Source organism: Budorcas taxicolor, chromosome 5, assembly GCF_023091745.1.
Source record: "Budorcas taxicolor isolate Tak-1 chromosome 5, Takin1.1, whole genome shotgun sequence".
NCBI lineage: Eukaryota > Metazoa > Chordata > Mammalia > Artiodactyla > Bovidae > Budorcas > Budorcas taxicolor.
The window spans coordinates 86,601,403-86,616,846 of record NC_068914.1 but is presented as its reverse complement, the minus strand read 5'-3'; the positions used below and the strand labels follow the sequence as shown (position 1 = coordinate 86,616,846).

The following is a 15,444-nucleotide window of genomic DNA, read 5'->3' as shown; positions in this document are numbered from 1 at the left end:
CTCCTTCATCCACGGAATTTTTCAGGCAAGAGTACTGGAGTAGGTTGCCATTTCCTTCTCCAGGGGATCTTCCTGAGCCAGGGATTGAACCCAGGTCTCCCACATTGCAGGTAGACACTTTACCCTCTGAGCTACCAGGGAAGCCCTTTTTAACATATTAATACTTCTACCAAATTACTTACTGTTCTAAGCTTTTTATATTCAATGTCCAGATGTTTTATTACTAGAATAAGTTTTTGGCATTTAACTTATTATCAGTAGTTGTGTGACCTTGAACTAGTTATTTAACCATTCCAGGCTTTGGTTTTCTAATGTATAAAATGGAGGTAATATTTCTATGGAATTGGGTTCCTTTGAGAATTCAATGAGTTTATATGCACGCTGTGCCTATAACAGTGCCTGGCACATAGTAAGCACTTGTTATTTTAGCTATTTTTGCTGTCATCAGCAACTATACAACATAATGACCTAACTACTTTTTCGATCATTTCCATACTTTCTATTTTAAGGAAACTACGTTGATTTTCATGGCAAAATGTTAGGAATAATCTATTCTAAAACAAAAACAATAACAGACAAGAATTCACATACTCTCTTTGGTCAAGGGAAAAAAACGTGCAGGTTTTTATACATGGGAACAATAACCACCAAATTCAAGATAGTTGTTACCTCTAAGAGAAAGGAGACTATGATCAGGAAGGGATATATAGGAGGTTTTGTACACACCTATAATATTTAATACCTTAAACTAGACACTGAATATATTGTTCATTGTTATTATCTCTGACTTTTTGCATGTTTGAAATATTTTTACTTTTGCTAATCTGTGTAACAGTTTTAAGAAAATAAAGATAAATATCCATTAAAGTCAGAGAAGTCCTACTGACCACATGATTTTCAACCATTTCAAAGCAAGACTCTGATAATGGATAACTATAGGAAGCAACTACTAACTGCCAAAGGAAGTGCATCATTTCTAGGTTACAGAAAGAATAAGGAATACAGAAAGAACCAAAATAATTTTTTTTGGTCCCAAATGACACAAATATTACCATCAAACATTAATTGAAAATATAATCAATACCTTAGTTTTCTTCATTTCCATCACATCCTGTTGTAATTTCTTCAATTGTTTTTCATATTGGGACTGATTTTTAAGCAACCTTGCATGCTCTTTCTGAGCTGCCTGAAGTCTCTGCAGTTCTTTATTCATGGCTTGTAGTTTCTTTTCATATTCAGACCTAACTTTTTTTGCCTTTTCTTCTGAGTAAGATTCCACTGAGCCTAAATGACCAAACAATACTTGTATTTGTTTTTGTGAGATACAGATATTTATTTTACAGATTTATAATTCATGACCTTAGAGAAGAACTACTTCCCAAATACAAACCTCAGGAGGCCAGGGTGTCTTTTAATTACTCTCTCTTTTAATATTGATTCTTACTTAACAGCCATTGAATTTTTATCTTTCTAATTTAAAAAACATTCCCAGCATAAATCAAGGCATTAAAACAATTAGCCACGACTTTGGGAAAAAAAAATAGCCTAGACAGATACTAGCATGAAAAAACAAAATGAACAGTAATATTGAACATAATCAGATAAATTAGCATTTAATGTGACTTCTAATATAATTTTTTTCCTGTAAAGGAAGATAAGATAAAAATCCAATGTGACAATTTAGTCTGAACTTTAATTTGAATTAAATATAATTCTTACCTAAGTTTTGAAGCACTTGGTCTCTTTCAAGCTGTGTGTCCCGAATTTTATGTTGTAGCATCATTAGCTTCTCTTCATACTGTTTTTTCAGCGTCTGCAGTCTTTTCTGGCTATTTTCTAGTTCATCAATCAGCTTTTGCTTGATCGCAATTTCACAAGTAATGTTTGCTAAATCTGCTTGATAATTGGCTAGTATAAAAAATAAAAATAAAAATACTGGATAGGCTATAATCAAAGCATGAAAATCATCTCTACTTCAAGTATTCACTTGGAAGCTGTAAGGAAAATATCCTGAATATACCAAAAACTAAAAAAGTGGCAACAAGATAAAGAGTGTTCACATTGGTCAAAGACAAGAAATACCACTGGTTCCAAATAAAAATGGAAGTCACATAATGACTAACTACAATAAAAGATGAGTCTTGGAGGGCATACAAGGATGAGATGGAGAGTGCTTAAAATTTTCAGTCATGTTTTAAAAAATTTCCCAAAATAAATTTTTGTGCTTGCGCCAAAGGACAAATACCTTTTTCATCTGATTCAGAATCTGATTCATCAGAGCTTTCACCCCCTTCAATGTCATCTTCTTCCTCCTCCTCTTCCTCTTCCTCATCTTCATGATCACTCACTTCTTGACTTTCTTCCTAAAATGTGATGTAAAAAGTGTCCATTAATAGCACAATATTGGCAAAGTAAACTGATTACCTCATTAAGAGAGACTACACAACAGAATTAGAAAAAAAAATTTACAATTTGTATGGAAACACAAGACCTCGAATACCCAAAGTAATCTTAGGAAAGAACAGAGCTGGAAGAATCAGGCTTCCTGACTTCAGACTATACAACACAGCTAGAGTCATCAAAACGGTATGGTACTGGCACAGAAACAGACATATAGATCAATGGAACAGGACAGGAAGTTCAGAAATAAACCCACACACTTTTAGCCACTTAATCGATGACAAAGGAGGCAAGAATATACAGTGGGGAAAAGACAGTTTCTTCAATAAATGGTGCTGGGAAAACTGGACTGCAGCATGTGAAAGAATGAAATTAGAACACTCTCTGTCACTATACACAAATATAAATTCAAAATGGATTAAAAACCTAAATGCAAGGCCAGATACTATAAAACACTTAGAGGAAAATATAGGCAAAACACTCTGACATAAATCACAGCAAGGTGTTTTTCAATCAACTGTCTAGACGAATGAAGACAAAAGCAAAAATAAACAAATGAAACCTAACTAAACTTAAAAACTTTTACACAGCAAAGGAAACCATAAACAAAAAGACAGCCCTCAGAATGTGAGAAAATATTTGCAAATGAAGCAATTGACAAAGATTAATCTCCAAAATATACAAAGAGCTCATGAAGCTAAATATAAATATTGAAAAACAAACAATCCAATCAAAAATGGATGGAAGACTTAAATAGAAATTTCACCAAAGAAGACATACAGAAGGTCAACAAACACATGAAAAGATGCCCAGCTTCACTAATTATAAGAGAAATGCAAAATCTCACACTGGTCAGAGTGGCTATCATGAAAAAAAAATCTACAAAGAATAATGCTGGAGAAGGTGTAGAGGAAACTCTCTTACGCTATTGGTGGGAATGTAAACTGGTAGAGGCACTATAGAGAGCAGAATGGAGGTTCCTTAAAAAACTAACAATAGAGCTATCATATGACCCACCAACCCACTCCTAAGCATATATCTGGAGAAAACCATAATTCAAAAAGATGCTCCCTGTTCATTGTAGCACTATATCTAATAGCCAGGACATGGAGACAATCTAAATGTTCATTGGCAGAGGAATGGATAAAAAAAGTGGTACATATATACAATGGAATATTGCTCAATCATAAAAAAGAACAAAATAGTACCATTTGCAGAGGTATGGGTGGCCTAGAGATTATCATATAGAGTGAAGTAAGTTAGAAAGAAAAAATATAGTATATTAATACATGTATATGGAATTTAGAAAAATGATAGAGATGAATTTATTTGTAAAGCAGAAATAGAATCACAGATGAAGAGAACAAATGTATGGTTACCAAGGAGGTTGAGGAGAGGTGGGATGATTTGAAAGATAGGGATAGACATATATATATACTACAGATAACTAATGAGAACCTACTGTATACCAAATGGAAGTCGACTTAATGATCTATGGTGACCTAACTGGGAAAGGGAAAGGGAAAGTGAAGTCGCTCAGTCGTGTCCAACTCTTTGCGACCCCATAGACTGTAACCTATCAGGCTCCTCTGTCCATGGGGTTTTCCAGGCAATAGCACTGGAGTGGATTGCCATTTCCTTCTCCAGTGGATCTTCTTGACTCAGGGATCAAACCCAGGTCTCCCGCATTGTATACGGATGCTTTCCCGTCTGAGCCACCAGGGGAAAGATATCTAAAAAAGAGTGGATATATGGATACATATAACTAACTCACTCTGCTGTACAGCAGAAATGAACAACATTGTAAAGCAACCACATTTCAGTAAAAAAATAAAATAGAGAAAAAACAAAAAAAATAAAAATCAGTTAGAATTTTTCTTTTTCCCTCAATATTATGGAGTGTGCCTAGCAGTATGATTTAATTTTGCCCTGCCTCTATTATGATACTTCACATATTAAAATTTGCAATCAAGTCTCACTGAATAAATACAAAAAAGAGAGACTGTGTGATTATGAAGTATAAGAGCATAAAAACTTCACTTCTTGTCAAAATAAATCAATACACAATTTTAAGGTTATTTTATAATAACTTTGTTTTAAATCAAAGAGTACTTTATCTCTTAGTACTCTATCATCCCATAGAAAATGTTTTCATAATGCATAAGACTATAAGTTGCTAATATTTCATAGCTCACATTTCTGAAGATAAGAAATCCTCAAGAAAACAGTTTAAAATGGATGCATGATAACTGATTCTCTTTTCTACATACAGGTTAGCATAGTTATTAGCAACCAAGAATAACCTAATCCAGGAACTCAAAATTCCAGATTCATTCTTTCATACTTACAACTTCTAATTCAATGTTTTCTCTTTCTGAAATATTCTTTCCTTCTTTCTTCTCTTGGTCAGTGTCTGTATTATCCTCTTTACCAGCCACACTTCAAAAAAAAGAAATAAAAGTGTATAGTATTAAAGAGGAAAACTGTTCACTTTTCTCCTTACAGATTTTTAAAAACCATCAATTATTTCTGAAAACAAATGACAAGAGTTCATCATTTAACAAAGAGCAAAGTTATGTCTGATGCTTCAGAGGAAAATAGAAACTGCCATTCAACTCATAGTGTAATGAATTTATATAATTGGAGAAAATCTTATTTTCTAGAAACACCGAGGAATAGATTATACCCTGGAGCATGACACCTGATAAGATATCTAAGAGCTACTCACAGTAACATTCAATAAGCTAGAATGCAGGCAAACTAATTTCAATGGAAATTTAAAATAGTTTTGTTTTCTCATCTAAATATATAAATTTTTTCTCATCTTAATACAAAGATATAGAAACTTCATTTTTATCAATGTCCTAATACATTTAAGGATAAATCTGCCCACAGTAGGTTTGTTTCCACTAGGTGCATCTGTCGTTGTGTTCAGATTTCCCCTGGTAATAGCACTGGCTCCTTTCTCCTAGGTCATCCCTGTAGCACAGGGCTATTTTTCATAATGTTCTCACAGAAATGGATCTCCACACATCAAAACTGTCTGAAGTTCAGCCTGACCACTGATTTAAAAGGAAACTCAAGGATCTGCCACAAGATTCACCAACCGAACAAGTCTCATTTTCGGGTATCAGTACAACAGCTCTAACTGCATGCTGCTGCTGCTACTGCTGCTAAGTTGCTTCAGTCGTGTCCGACTCTCTGTGAACCCATAGACAGGCAGCTCACCAGGCTCCCCTGTCCCTGGGATTCTCCAGGCAAGAACACTGGAGTGGGTTGCCATTTCCTTCTCCAATGCATGAAAGTGAAAAGTGAAAGTGAAGTGGCTCAGTCATGTCCAACTCTTAGCGACCCCATGGACTTCAGCCTACCAGGCTCCTCTCTCCATGGGGTTTTCCAGGCAAGAGTACTGGAGTGGGTTGCCACTGCCTTCTCCAAACTGATGTCAAATAATGTTATAGCTAAACTACTTCAGCCCTAGTAGCCATGAGAAAAAGAAGAGTCCACAACAAGAAAAAATTTTAAATAGTTAAAATCACTCTGACCCTTCTTGGTTTAGCAACCATGATTAATCATGCACAGAAGTTATACTTCTGTTCGTCAGACTCATATATTTTTATCAAGCTAGATAATATTAAGAAAATGAATTTCAAATGAATCTACATGTGAATATTTTCTTCTTGTGCTTTAGTAAACTTTTTAAAATCATTAAGAATAAAAAGAATATTTGAATAAAGCAATATTCTTGAAATAAAATTTCCTTAGAAACAGTTTTAAAATTTTATCAGAATGTCTTTATAACAGCTATCATTTCTTTGAGATATTCAGCTCCATTAAATAACTGCCCTAATACATGGACTTACTTTTAGCTCCTAGGCTAAAAAATTAATCCTATGTAGGCCCTGCTATTATTATTAATCTGTAATGTTTAACTCTAGCTCCCAATTCTCAGAGACATTTCTGAACTCAGAACAAGATGAATATAAATACTTTTCCTTTGAAAATTCTTAATTTTCAAAATTTTCATAATTCTTAATTTATGTTTATTTAGGTAGTTATTTCTTTAATTTCTATCTTCCCCACTAGATTGTTTAAGTCTCGTGAGGGTAGGGATCATGTCTGTTTGGCTTAGCATTACATGCCCAGTACCCATGGTATGTGCATAATAAATGCACATGAAGGATTTATTAAACATATTCATCCCTATGACTGTGCATGAGCACCTCTGTTTGGCACCTCTCCCTGGCACCTCTGCCTGACTGAGTCTCACATACTAATTATGTTGGAGTAAAACAGTATAAATTAAAAGATGCATAAAGATGCATGGAATACAGCACATATTTAGAGTGAGTAGAAACTACTAGCAAGAATATCAATTACCTGGAGAGGAACCAAGTAAACTACAGCAAGGTTCCATAAATTTGTTAAATCACTTGTTAGAGAAAAATGCTGAATATACTTGAATGCTTATCATACATCACTTAGGATGTTGATTTTTCATCATCATGCATTTCAAGATGGAAATTTAGAAAGAAATTCCCCCTCATCCAGTCATCTGACTCAAAGGCCAGCACCTTTGAGTCAAGCAGTGCTATACTTGAGATAGACCTAAGGCTTAGAGCTAGGAAAAAAGCATGTGCATGGGGATATTTCTTACTCCCTCTTCTATGCAGTTTCCCTTCTTCATCTGCAACTGTTGCAACATACAATTTTTGTTATTATCAGTTCCTTCATTACTTCAGGTTCCAGCACAAATTTCCTTTTATTCAGGTTTATAGCCTTGTTCCAGATACTTGACCTAACACACCCTCCTACTTCCTCCAAGTCACCAGAGTCCAGCTCAACAAATGTTACTTCCTCTTACATATGAAATTAATTCATACATTATAAGCTATTTGCACCAATTCTGATGCAGAAAAATCAGCAGTAAGTTTACATTGTTAATTTACCCTATATCACTTAAAGCTTCAGCTATTAAAGTACAATTTGATATTTAATGGTTATATACAGCAAATATTCATGCTTTCCTCAATAAACTGGGAAAATTTTATATCTAAAATAACTGTCTAAGCAGCAATGAAAAATATGTAAGTTTTCACTTGCTGTAGAATCAGAATCTTTGATCTGGAAGACTAGTGATCAAGTGACTTAAAACCTTTGACATCTTGACCACCAACGTCAACATCTCTGTTGACAATGAAAAAAAGAAACTTTGCCATGGGGAAGTTTATCAACTCAAGGGGACTTAAAACCAGGTGTCATGACTCCAAGGCCAGTATTCTAGAACATTGCCTCAAAGTTTGGTTCACAGAGAGAGAAGCATCAGCATCATCCAGGAGCTTGTAAGATATGTAGAATCTCAGGCTCCACCTCAGTCCTATTGAGTCAGAATCTTCATATTATCAAACTCCCCAGGTTATCTACATGCACATTCATGTCTAAGAAGCCTTGTCCTAAAACACCAAATAATTCTGCTTTTGTTATCCATTAGGGATCATATAAATATTAGAAGCAAACTCTGTTCATTAAGTACATTTAAAGGACTTAACTACTTGAAGGTGGGAAAATGTTTCTATTACACTACTTTAACTATACATTTTATTTTGATCTTTCAAAATAGAAAATTTTTCACATTTTATTGCCCTAATTTAATCCCAATGATAAACATAATATCCTAAACATAAACTAATTAGATGAGTCCTAAGATAACTTACAGATAGAATTATATTCTAACTATGTGAAAGTGAAAGTGAAGTCGCTCAATAGTGTCCGACTCTTTGCCACCCCATGGACTGTAGCCCACCAGGCTCCTCTGTCTGTGGGATTCTCCAGGCAAGAATACTGGAGTGGGTTGCTGCCGGGAGCCAGCGTGAGGAATCCCACCCATGACAAGGTCATGCGGAGAGGCCTGATGGGCAAGGCAAGTCAGGCCTCAGGGTTCCCCCTGGAATTCCCTGAGCATGTACCCCAAAAACCAGAATCTGCCTGCCTTATTGTACTGTGCTTTTCCACTCTTCTGACACACTCTGGAAAAAGTTAACTCAGGGCTTTAGTCTTCTGCATTTAAAAGGGATGTTTCAGTGCAAACCCCCTCTGATAACTCTCTAGCTTGCCTAACAGGTTCCCTTGGACTTTTTACAGCTTGAGAATTGCTTACAGCCCCCCAACCGCGAGAGGCACAAAGCTTAAAGCATCTTAAAGATACAGAGCCTTTTCTAAAGAGCTAAATATCATATTGGTGACAGATTTCACTGTTGACTCAATGATTGCTGCCAGGCCTCCATATTGTTTATCTTTTAGGCACCTGGGAGGATATTAATCAATGTAATCGGGATATGGAAAAAGGTATATAGTAGTTTTGATGTTAGCAACACTAGACTTTTGAGTTAATTACTTTTCTTTTGTTATAAATCACTGTACTCCTTTTACTTGTTATAAATTGCTGTATCTTTGCTATGTAAGAATGTAACTTTATTTAGTGTTTTTCTGAGAGTGGCACCAGACTTTGGGAAGATCAACACAAATAAGTCTTCTGGTTGACAAACCCTTATCAGAAAAAAGGCTGTAAAATGTTAATTGGCCCTTTGGCTGGAAGATGATGTAAATCACCTAAGTCTTGTGTATACAACTAGGTATGCAGAGAAAAAAGCCTGGTTTTGATAAGAGTCTGGGCTGCTAACACTGCATAATTTTGTATTACCCATTGATCTCTATGTACAATCAAAAAGATATATAAAAGGCCTTTCTAGACAATAGAGGCTGGGCCAGTCATTGGAAGGACTGGTTTCCCCCGTGTCTCCTCTTTACTCTAATTTCAGGCTGAATTCACATCTGGGGCCTGGAGGCTCGCCATGTCTACTTACTTGGCCCGGCTTCTAAGATCCATGAGCGAGGGAGCCCAAGGCAGGGCACTCTTCGATATTCAAACAGATGCCAGTGGCCTAATGTAGATGGTGCAGATCTCTTGTCCTGAGATTTTATTGGCTTTCCACATAAACCAAGTTATTCAGAGTCTTTTCTCCACTTAATTTTCCTACTACATTATTTCTTCCTAATCAAATATTATATTTCTGATTAAATAAATAAATAAGCTTTTTCCTCGCCTACTCCGTCTCCCCTTCAAATCGCCCTAGATCCACAGGGGCTGGACCCCGGCAGGTTGCCATTTCATTCTCCAGGAGATCTTCCCAACCCAGGGATCGAACCTGGGTCTCCCACATTGCAGACAGATGCTTTACCATCAAAGCCACTGGGGAAGCTCATTCTAACTATAGAATATATTAAATAAGTTCTAGAATAAATTATAGAAACTTTAGAATACAAGCTTCCCTTGTGGCTCAGCTGGTAAAGAATCCACCTGCAATGCAGGAGATCCGGGTTTGATCCCTGGGTTGGGAAGATCCCCTGGAGAAGGCTAGGCACTCCTGTATTCCAGCCTGGAGAATTCCATGGACTGTATTGCAAAGAGTTGGACACAACTGAGCGACTTTCACTAGAATACAATATGTAGAATATAATTGTGGAATGTAGATTATTAAATAACTTAAAGAAAATATAATTTTAAGGTTCTAGCTATTTAAATTAAGAGATTAGTTTAACTAATTGTTGCAAAATAAAAGTTCTCAAAAGGCTTATTTTAAGTAAGAAAATTTATAAAGTGGTGCTTCTAAAATATTTAATATTATTTTGAAATCAGTTTATGTTAATCATTTTGATTATGTAATCAGGAGATGTTTAGTAAAATCAATAGATTTCTAATAAGTAAAACAGTACTTGACACATGGTTAAATAATCGTAGTACTAAATGAGTAAACTGCAAATTTTTATTATTTTGAGAGTTCAGAACTGTGCTTCTAAATTTTGCTCAAATATCAAATGAAAAAAAAAAAGAAAAGATCCTGCTTTTGATGTTCACTTTAGATACATTTAAATAGCAAAACCTGTTTTTCTTATTCAACCTTAAATATGCCTTATAAATCTTGTCTGTAGCAAGGCCACAGTTTCCTTTTGCCTGTTGCCATTTTAATGTTGTTTTCCCAACAAAGATACATAAAATAAGGAAGTGAAGAGAAAGAGTCCACCCATAACTTAGCATGTGCTCCAATAAAATGTCAGTTCCCATCAAATTAACAAATCTCTGTCTATTCACAGGTTTCCAAAAGATATGTTCTAAAAGTCTAATGGTGGGGTTCTTGGGTCATTTTTAGTCACAAAAATTATAATAGTCAATGTTAAATTCACATGAAATTGCCTGAATTTTAACTCACATAACTGGTGTGGGTTTTTTTCTCAAAAAGTAATTTTCATATTTTCAATGTTTTTGTTAATTTTATAAGATCATCATTATTTTTAGGAACACCAAGCTAATATAGTCTGAAATATAATTCTACAACACATATCCTTGTGAATGGCAACTAAGTATTTAAATGACATTTTAATAAAAAACCTGGGAAATATTCCAACCTTCTTTCTTCTCGATTGCTTTCCTCAAGTTTCTGTAGCCTTCAAAATCACGAGGCACAGTATTGGAAGGCCAAGCCAATGAAGGACAAACCAGACAGTAAAAAGCGAAAGTGATAAGAAGGTAAAAATGATACATGAGCTTGAAGACTTTAAAATAAATTTTAAAAGATATCATCAAAGGACAATACACAGTAAAAAGGCAATACATTTTGTATAAATAAAAAGTAAGTAGAAAAACAAGCAGCACTATATCTAAGAAGAGTATATAGACTATCAGTTGAAATCACTCAGCAGTAAGATGTACATTCTCAACTTATGAAGCTGATAAACAGTACAAGTACTTGGATGCCATAGCTTTTCTTAACCTGAAATGGATCAATTTTCTCAGCTTCCAAAGGCGGGGGGCGGGGGGGGGGGGAAGCTCACTTTCAATGATACCATCTTCCTTATAAACCTTTACAAAAGACTTTTTTATGGCATCATTTAAAGAGCTTCAAAAAGTAATGCCTTTATACCATAATATGAAAATACCATTAATGCTATATACTAGGATACTAATTTTTAAACTTGTTTATAATTTTAATATACTACACATGAACATCACTAAAAATTCTATTTCAGAATTATATATGAAATGGTATTATGGTCAAATGAATATGGTTGTTATGATATCAGTGGAAAATTATAATTTTATTAACTGAAATTAATATCACTGTATTAATTACTAGACTATCAAAGGTTATATCTAAGGCAAAGGCAGCAGGAAAATGGGAAATGTAGTACTTTTCATTAGTAAGATTATTTTTTAACCAGGAAACTATGAGAAAAACTATAAATATGTATTTAGAAGTTTGAAGTTTAAAGAATATTCAATACACAGAATTGGGAATCTTTACTCAATGGAATGTACTGAATATCCATTGTCTCTCATGTAGACAAAAAGATATAGATAGATGTGCTAGGCTCTGATTAAGCATATAGCAATCTTTACATAGTACACTTCTGCTTGCAATTCCAAAAGTACTTTTCAGAATCATCAATGTTTTTAAATAAAGAGATGGAGTCTTAGTAATACATTATTTCATCAAGGCATTTCTCATTTTAATTTTATAATGTGATTTTAATTCACAGGTCTGTGAATGTTTTCACAATCAACTTATAAACTGCTATTGCAAGAAGAGACTAGCAATCTTTCTGAGAAAAAAAAATTTCGGAGTGATATTCATCAGGGATCAAAATGTCCAGTATAATGGCTAAAAAAGGGAAAGAAAAGCCATTGCTTAAGAAATCTCTAGAGTTTCTAGAGTTTCAACCTGACACCACTAAATATAAACATAATGCAGTCTGATGAATGAGTGATTTTTTTATTGATATAATGCAAATCATTTAAAGCTAGATATCCAAAATATGGGGATTACTATGTGAAAGGCAAATTTTATTTATCCATATACACAAAAAAAGCAAAAAAAAAAAAACCTAATTTAGGCTTATGCTGACTATAATGAGCTATAATGGCTCAAAGAATATGGTTCTCTGGCACACAGCCCTAATTTTCTATTTTCAACAGGAAGAAATTTTGTTAACCTTACATAAGAGAGCTATATTAAAACATATGGATGATGAGAGCTAATAAACAGGTAAACTTTAGATGCCTTCCCAATTGCTTCTTTAAAAAACAATTGTAATCAATAGTTCCAAAAGACAGTAGAGGAGCAGAGATATAAACTAATAATCTGATAATTCTCCATAATTTAAAGGAGTACGGTCTTTATTTCATTTAGTTCCATTATTATGTTTCTTCCAAAGTTAAATGGGGTGGGGGACCTGTGACAAATCTTGCTAACCATTCTAACATTTGTATAACTAAATAATAAAAATAGGCAATGTTGCCTATTCAATTATTCTTCCTTACCTGCTTACTATCTACACTTGGATTATTTTACAGTTCAACAGAAAATAAGCACAGAAAGGCAGAAGAGCCAACCTTAAACCACACATATTAACAATTGGTTGTAGTTTAGATAAAAACTTTGATGCAGAAGAGGGTGAAACGTTCACATAAAACATGATTTAGGGTATACTCCTTGAAAACAAACATAGCTTCTGACTTAAAAATGATATAGTTACCATTCTTCCAACCAACACTTACAGTGTCAGAGGCCCTGTAGTAACTACAACCAAATGCTAACAACACAAAACAAAGTAAATTAAAAGACATGGAGCTTCTAAAAATTTTGCAGATTCAGTGGGAGGAATGAAAGCAGCTATGAGAACTGGGACAGCTGAGCAAAACTGAACCCAAAGGCCAAACTCCAGATAGGTTTTGGAAAGTCTCAGCCAAAAAGGAGTGTAAAAAAAAAAATCTTCCCAACACCATTTAATTTTTTTTTCCTCATGAGATTTCTGCCCACATTTTCAATAGTTGGATTAATGCTTTCTCTTTCAAAATTACAAATCTCCCTAGAGGAATCTTATTAGTAATAAGTCATTTCCATTGGCATGAGTTCCTTTAGTTAAATGGCTTTGTTTCCAACTTTGAATTTAAGGAGATGAGAGAAGTAGATGATTTTGAAGTTGGGAGTGCTTTGGGCTAGGGAAGAATGACATGAGAACTGACCTCATAAGGGTGGAATGAATCAAGGCACCATTGGGACACAGGAGGTCAGTAAGTAGGAATAAGAGAGACTGGCTAAGGCAGAAATTCATTTTTTCACTCTGCTTTCCTTTTCCTATTCCCTTTTGAATTGCTTGTATTATACTATAAAGTGAATAAATATCGTTTTATGTGTGTGAGGAAATCTGGACATTGTACATTTGTAACAATTTCTAGGGAAAAATTAGTTCCAAGTTGCAAACAATTTTAAATGGAACTCACTGTATATGCAAAGTTGAGGTAGCACCAAATCTTGCAATGCTCTATTTGATAAATAAATAAATAGACAGCATGTAAGACAACTCAACCAGAATCAACACATCTAAACAGGACCTACTGCCTCCAAAGAGTTCCTACAGAGATTAATCATTAACTTCAGCAAAGCTGCTATCATTCTAAACATTTCTGGACCTCTTTGTTTCAACAGTAACAAAAGACCCATTAGCTAAAATGAGAGCTTACTAACATTTTTAAAATAAGAATTTATATTACATATACATACAGCTAAAAGTTATTTTTGATAAATGAAATGTTTTATCAAACTGACTAAAATAGTAATATTTATCAATCAAAAAGCTTACAACTTTGCATTGTTACAAAAACAACCTGTATCAAAGGTATTAATTTATGGTACCTATAATCACTATAAAAATGTCAAAAGAGCCTAGGTTTCCAATGAGATCCCTATTATTTATTATTCATACCCAACAGGTGACCATGGTAACATCTCTAAATTTACCTCAAAAGGAAAGAGCAGAATCAACTCATGACCTTGAGAAATATATCCTTGCTTACTGTTCATGAACTCAAACTACCTACACCTTTAAAAACAAGTCGTACCATTTCACATTTTGACCAACTACACAACTGAATTTTACAAATAAATGATAAGTTGTATGCAAAGGTCTCATTTTCATTTCCACAGTATGTTGAGTCACACCAGTTTTGATAATTCTGTGAACACTATTACAGTTTTAAGTGCCCTACATAAAAACTAATCATTATATATTTCTAATGCTGCCATAATCAACCACTCGAGCAATACCTATTAAGACATTAGTATCTCAAGGATGCAACTGCAATTACAATGCTCCTAAGACCATAGATGTGCAATTCCTGGTCTTAATTATTCTAATAATCCCTGCTTAACTCAAGGACACACAGCAGAATTAATTCTGAGAGTTTGAATCTTTAACAACTTTAGTCAACAGACTATTCAAGGAAGATATGCCTGGTTGCCAAAATAAATGTCTAAATAAACAGAGCAAAGCTGCACTAGATTAAATGTCAATAATAATTATAAAAAGTACACTTCTGTAACAAGCTATTTAACAAATAAGATATCCTATTCCCCTTTGGAATATCTAGCCAAAAATGCTTAAAATTAATTTGACCAGCATGTTTAAAATATATTCTATGTAAGTAATTTGACTGCACCATAGAATAAATATGTAAACATGTACACAATTTATGAGGTCTTAACCACTCGCACATTACAAGTGGTTATATTTTAATTTTCCTCCTCTTCTTTGCATCCAGTTGATTTCAGAGGGAGATACTACCAGGATGCAAGGAAAAGGAAACTTAGAGCAGTGGTGAAAAGCTGAGTAACTCCTTGTTGGAAGAGTCAGAAAGTCTGAAATAACATAAATAACTTTGACATAGTCAAATTAGAAGTCCTGTTGAAAATACTTAAGAGACCAAATGACATTAAATGACAGCCTGATGAATTAATTTAGCCTTTAGTTGAACTAATCTAGACAGGAAGCAGAATATATCAATGAGACTATTTAACTGCATTAGAAGATGGAAAAAAATGAAAATACTAAGTAATGATAGAACAAATTTTGCAGAAAAGATGAATGGAATGCAAAGGCAGCTATTTGAAGAAATAAGACAATAATTTCTAATAGTAATTTTACCTTGCC

The 15,444-nt window shown here is 34.1% G+C and overlaps 1 protein-coding gene across 1 annotated transcript in view; it reads right to left on the bottom strand.

Moving 5' to 3' along the window:
* Positions 1-15,444, bottom strand: part of KIF21A (kinesin family member 21A) — a 154,461-nt gene that overhangs the window by 40,344 nt on the left and 98,673 nt on the right. The window contains exons 12-16 of the mRNA XM_052640567.1: positions 10,864-10,902; positions 4,749-4,839; positions 2,246-2,363; positions 1,720-1,908; positions 1,085-1,284 (exon numbers count right to left, since the gene is read on the bottom strand). Of these exons, the coding sequence (XP_052496527.1) occupies positions 1,085-1,284; positions 1,720-1,908; positions 2,246-2,363; positions 4,749-4,839; positions 10,864-10,902 (637 nt within the window). The remainder of the gene's footprint in view (positions 1-1,084; positions 1,285-1,719; positions 1,909-2,245; positions 2,364-4,748; positions 4,840-10,863; positions 10,903-15,444) is intronic.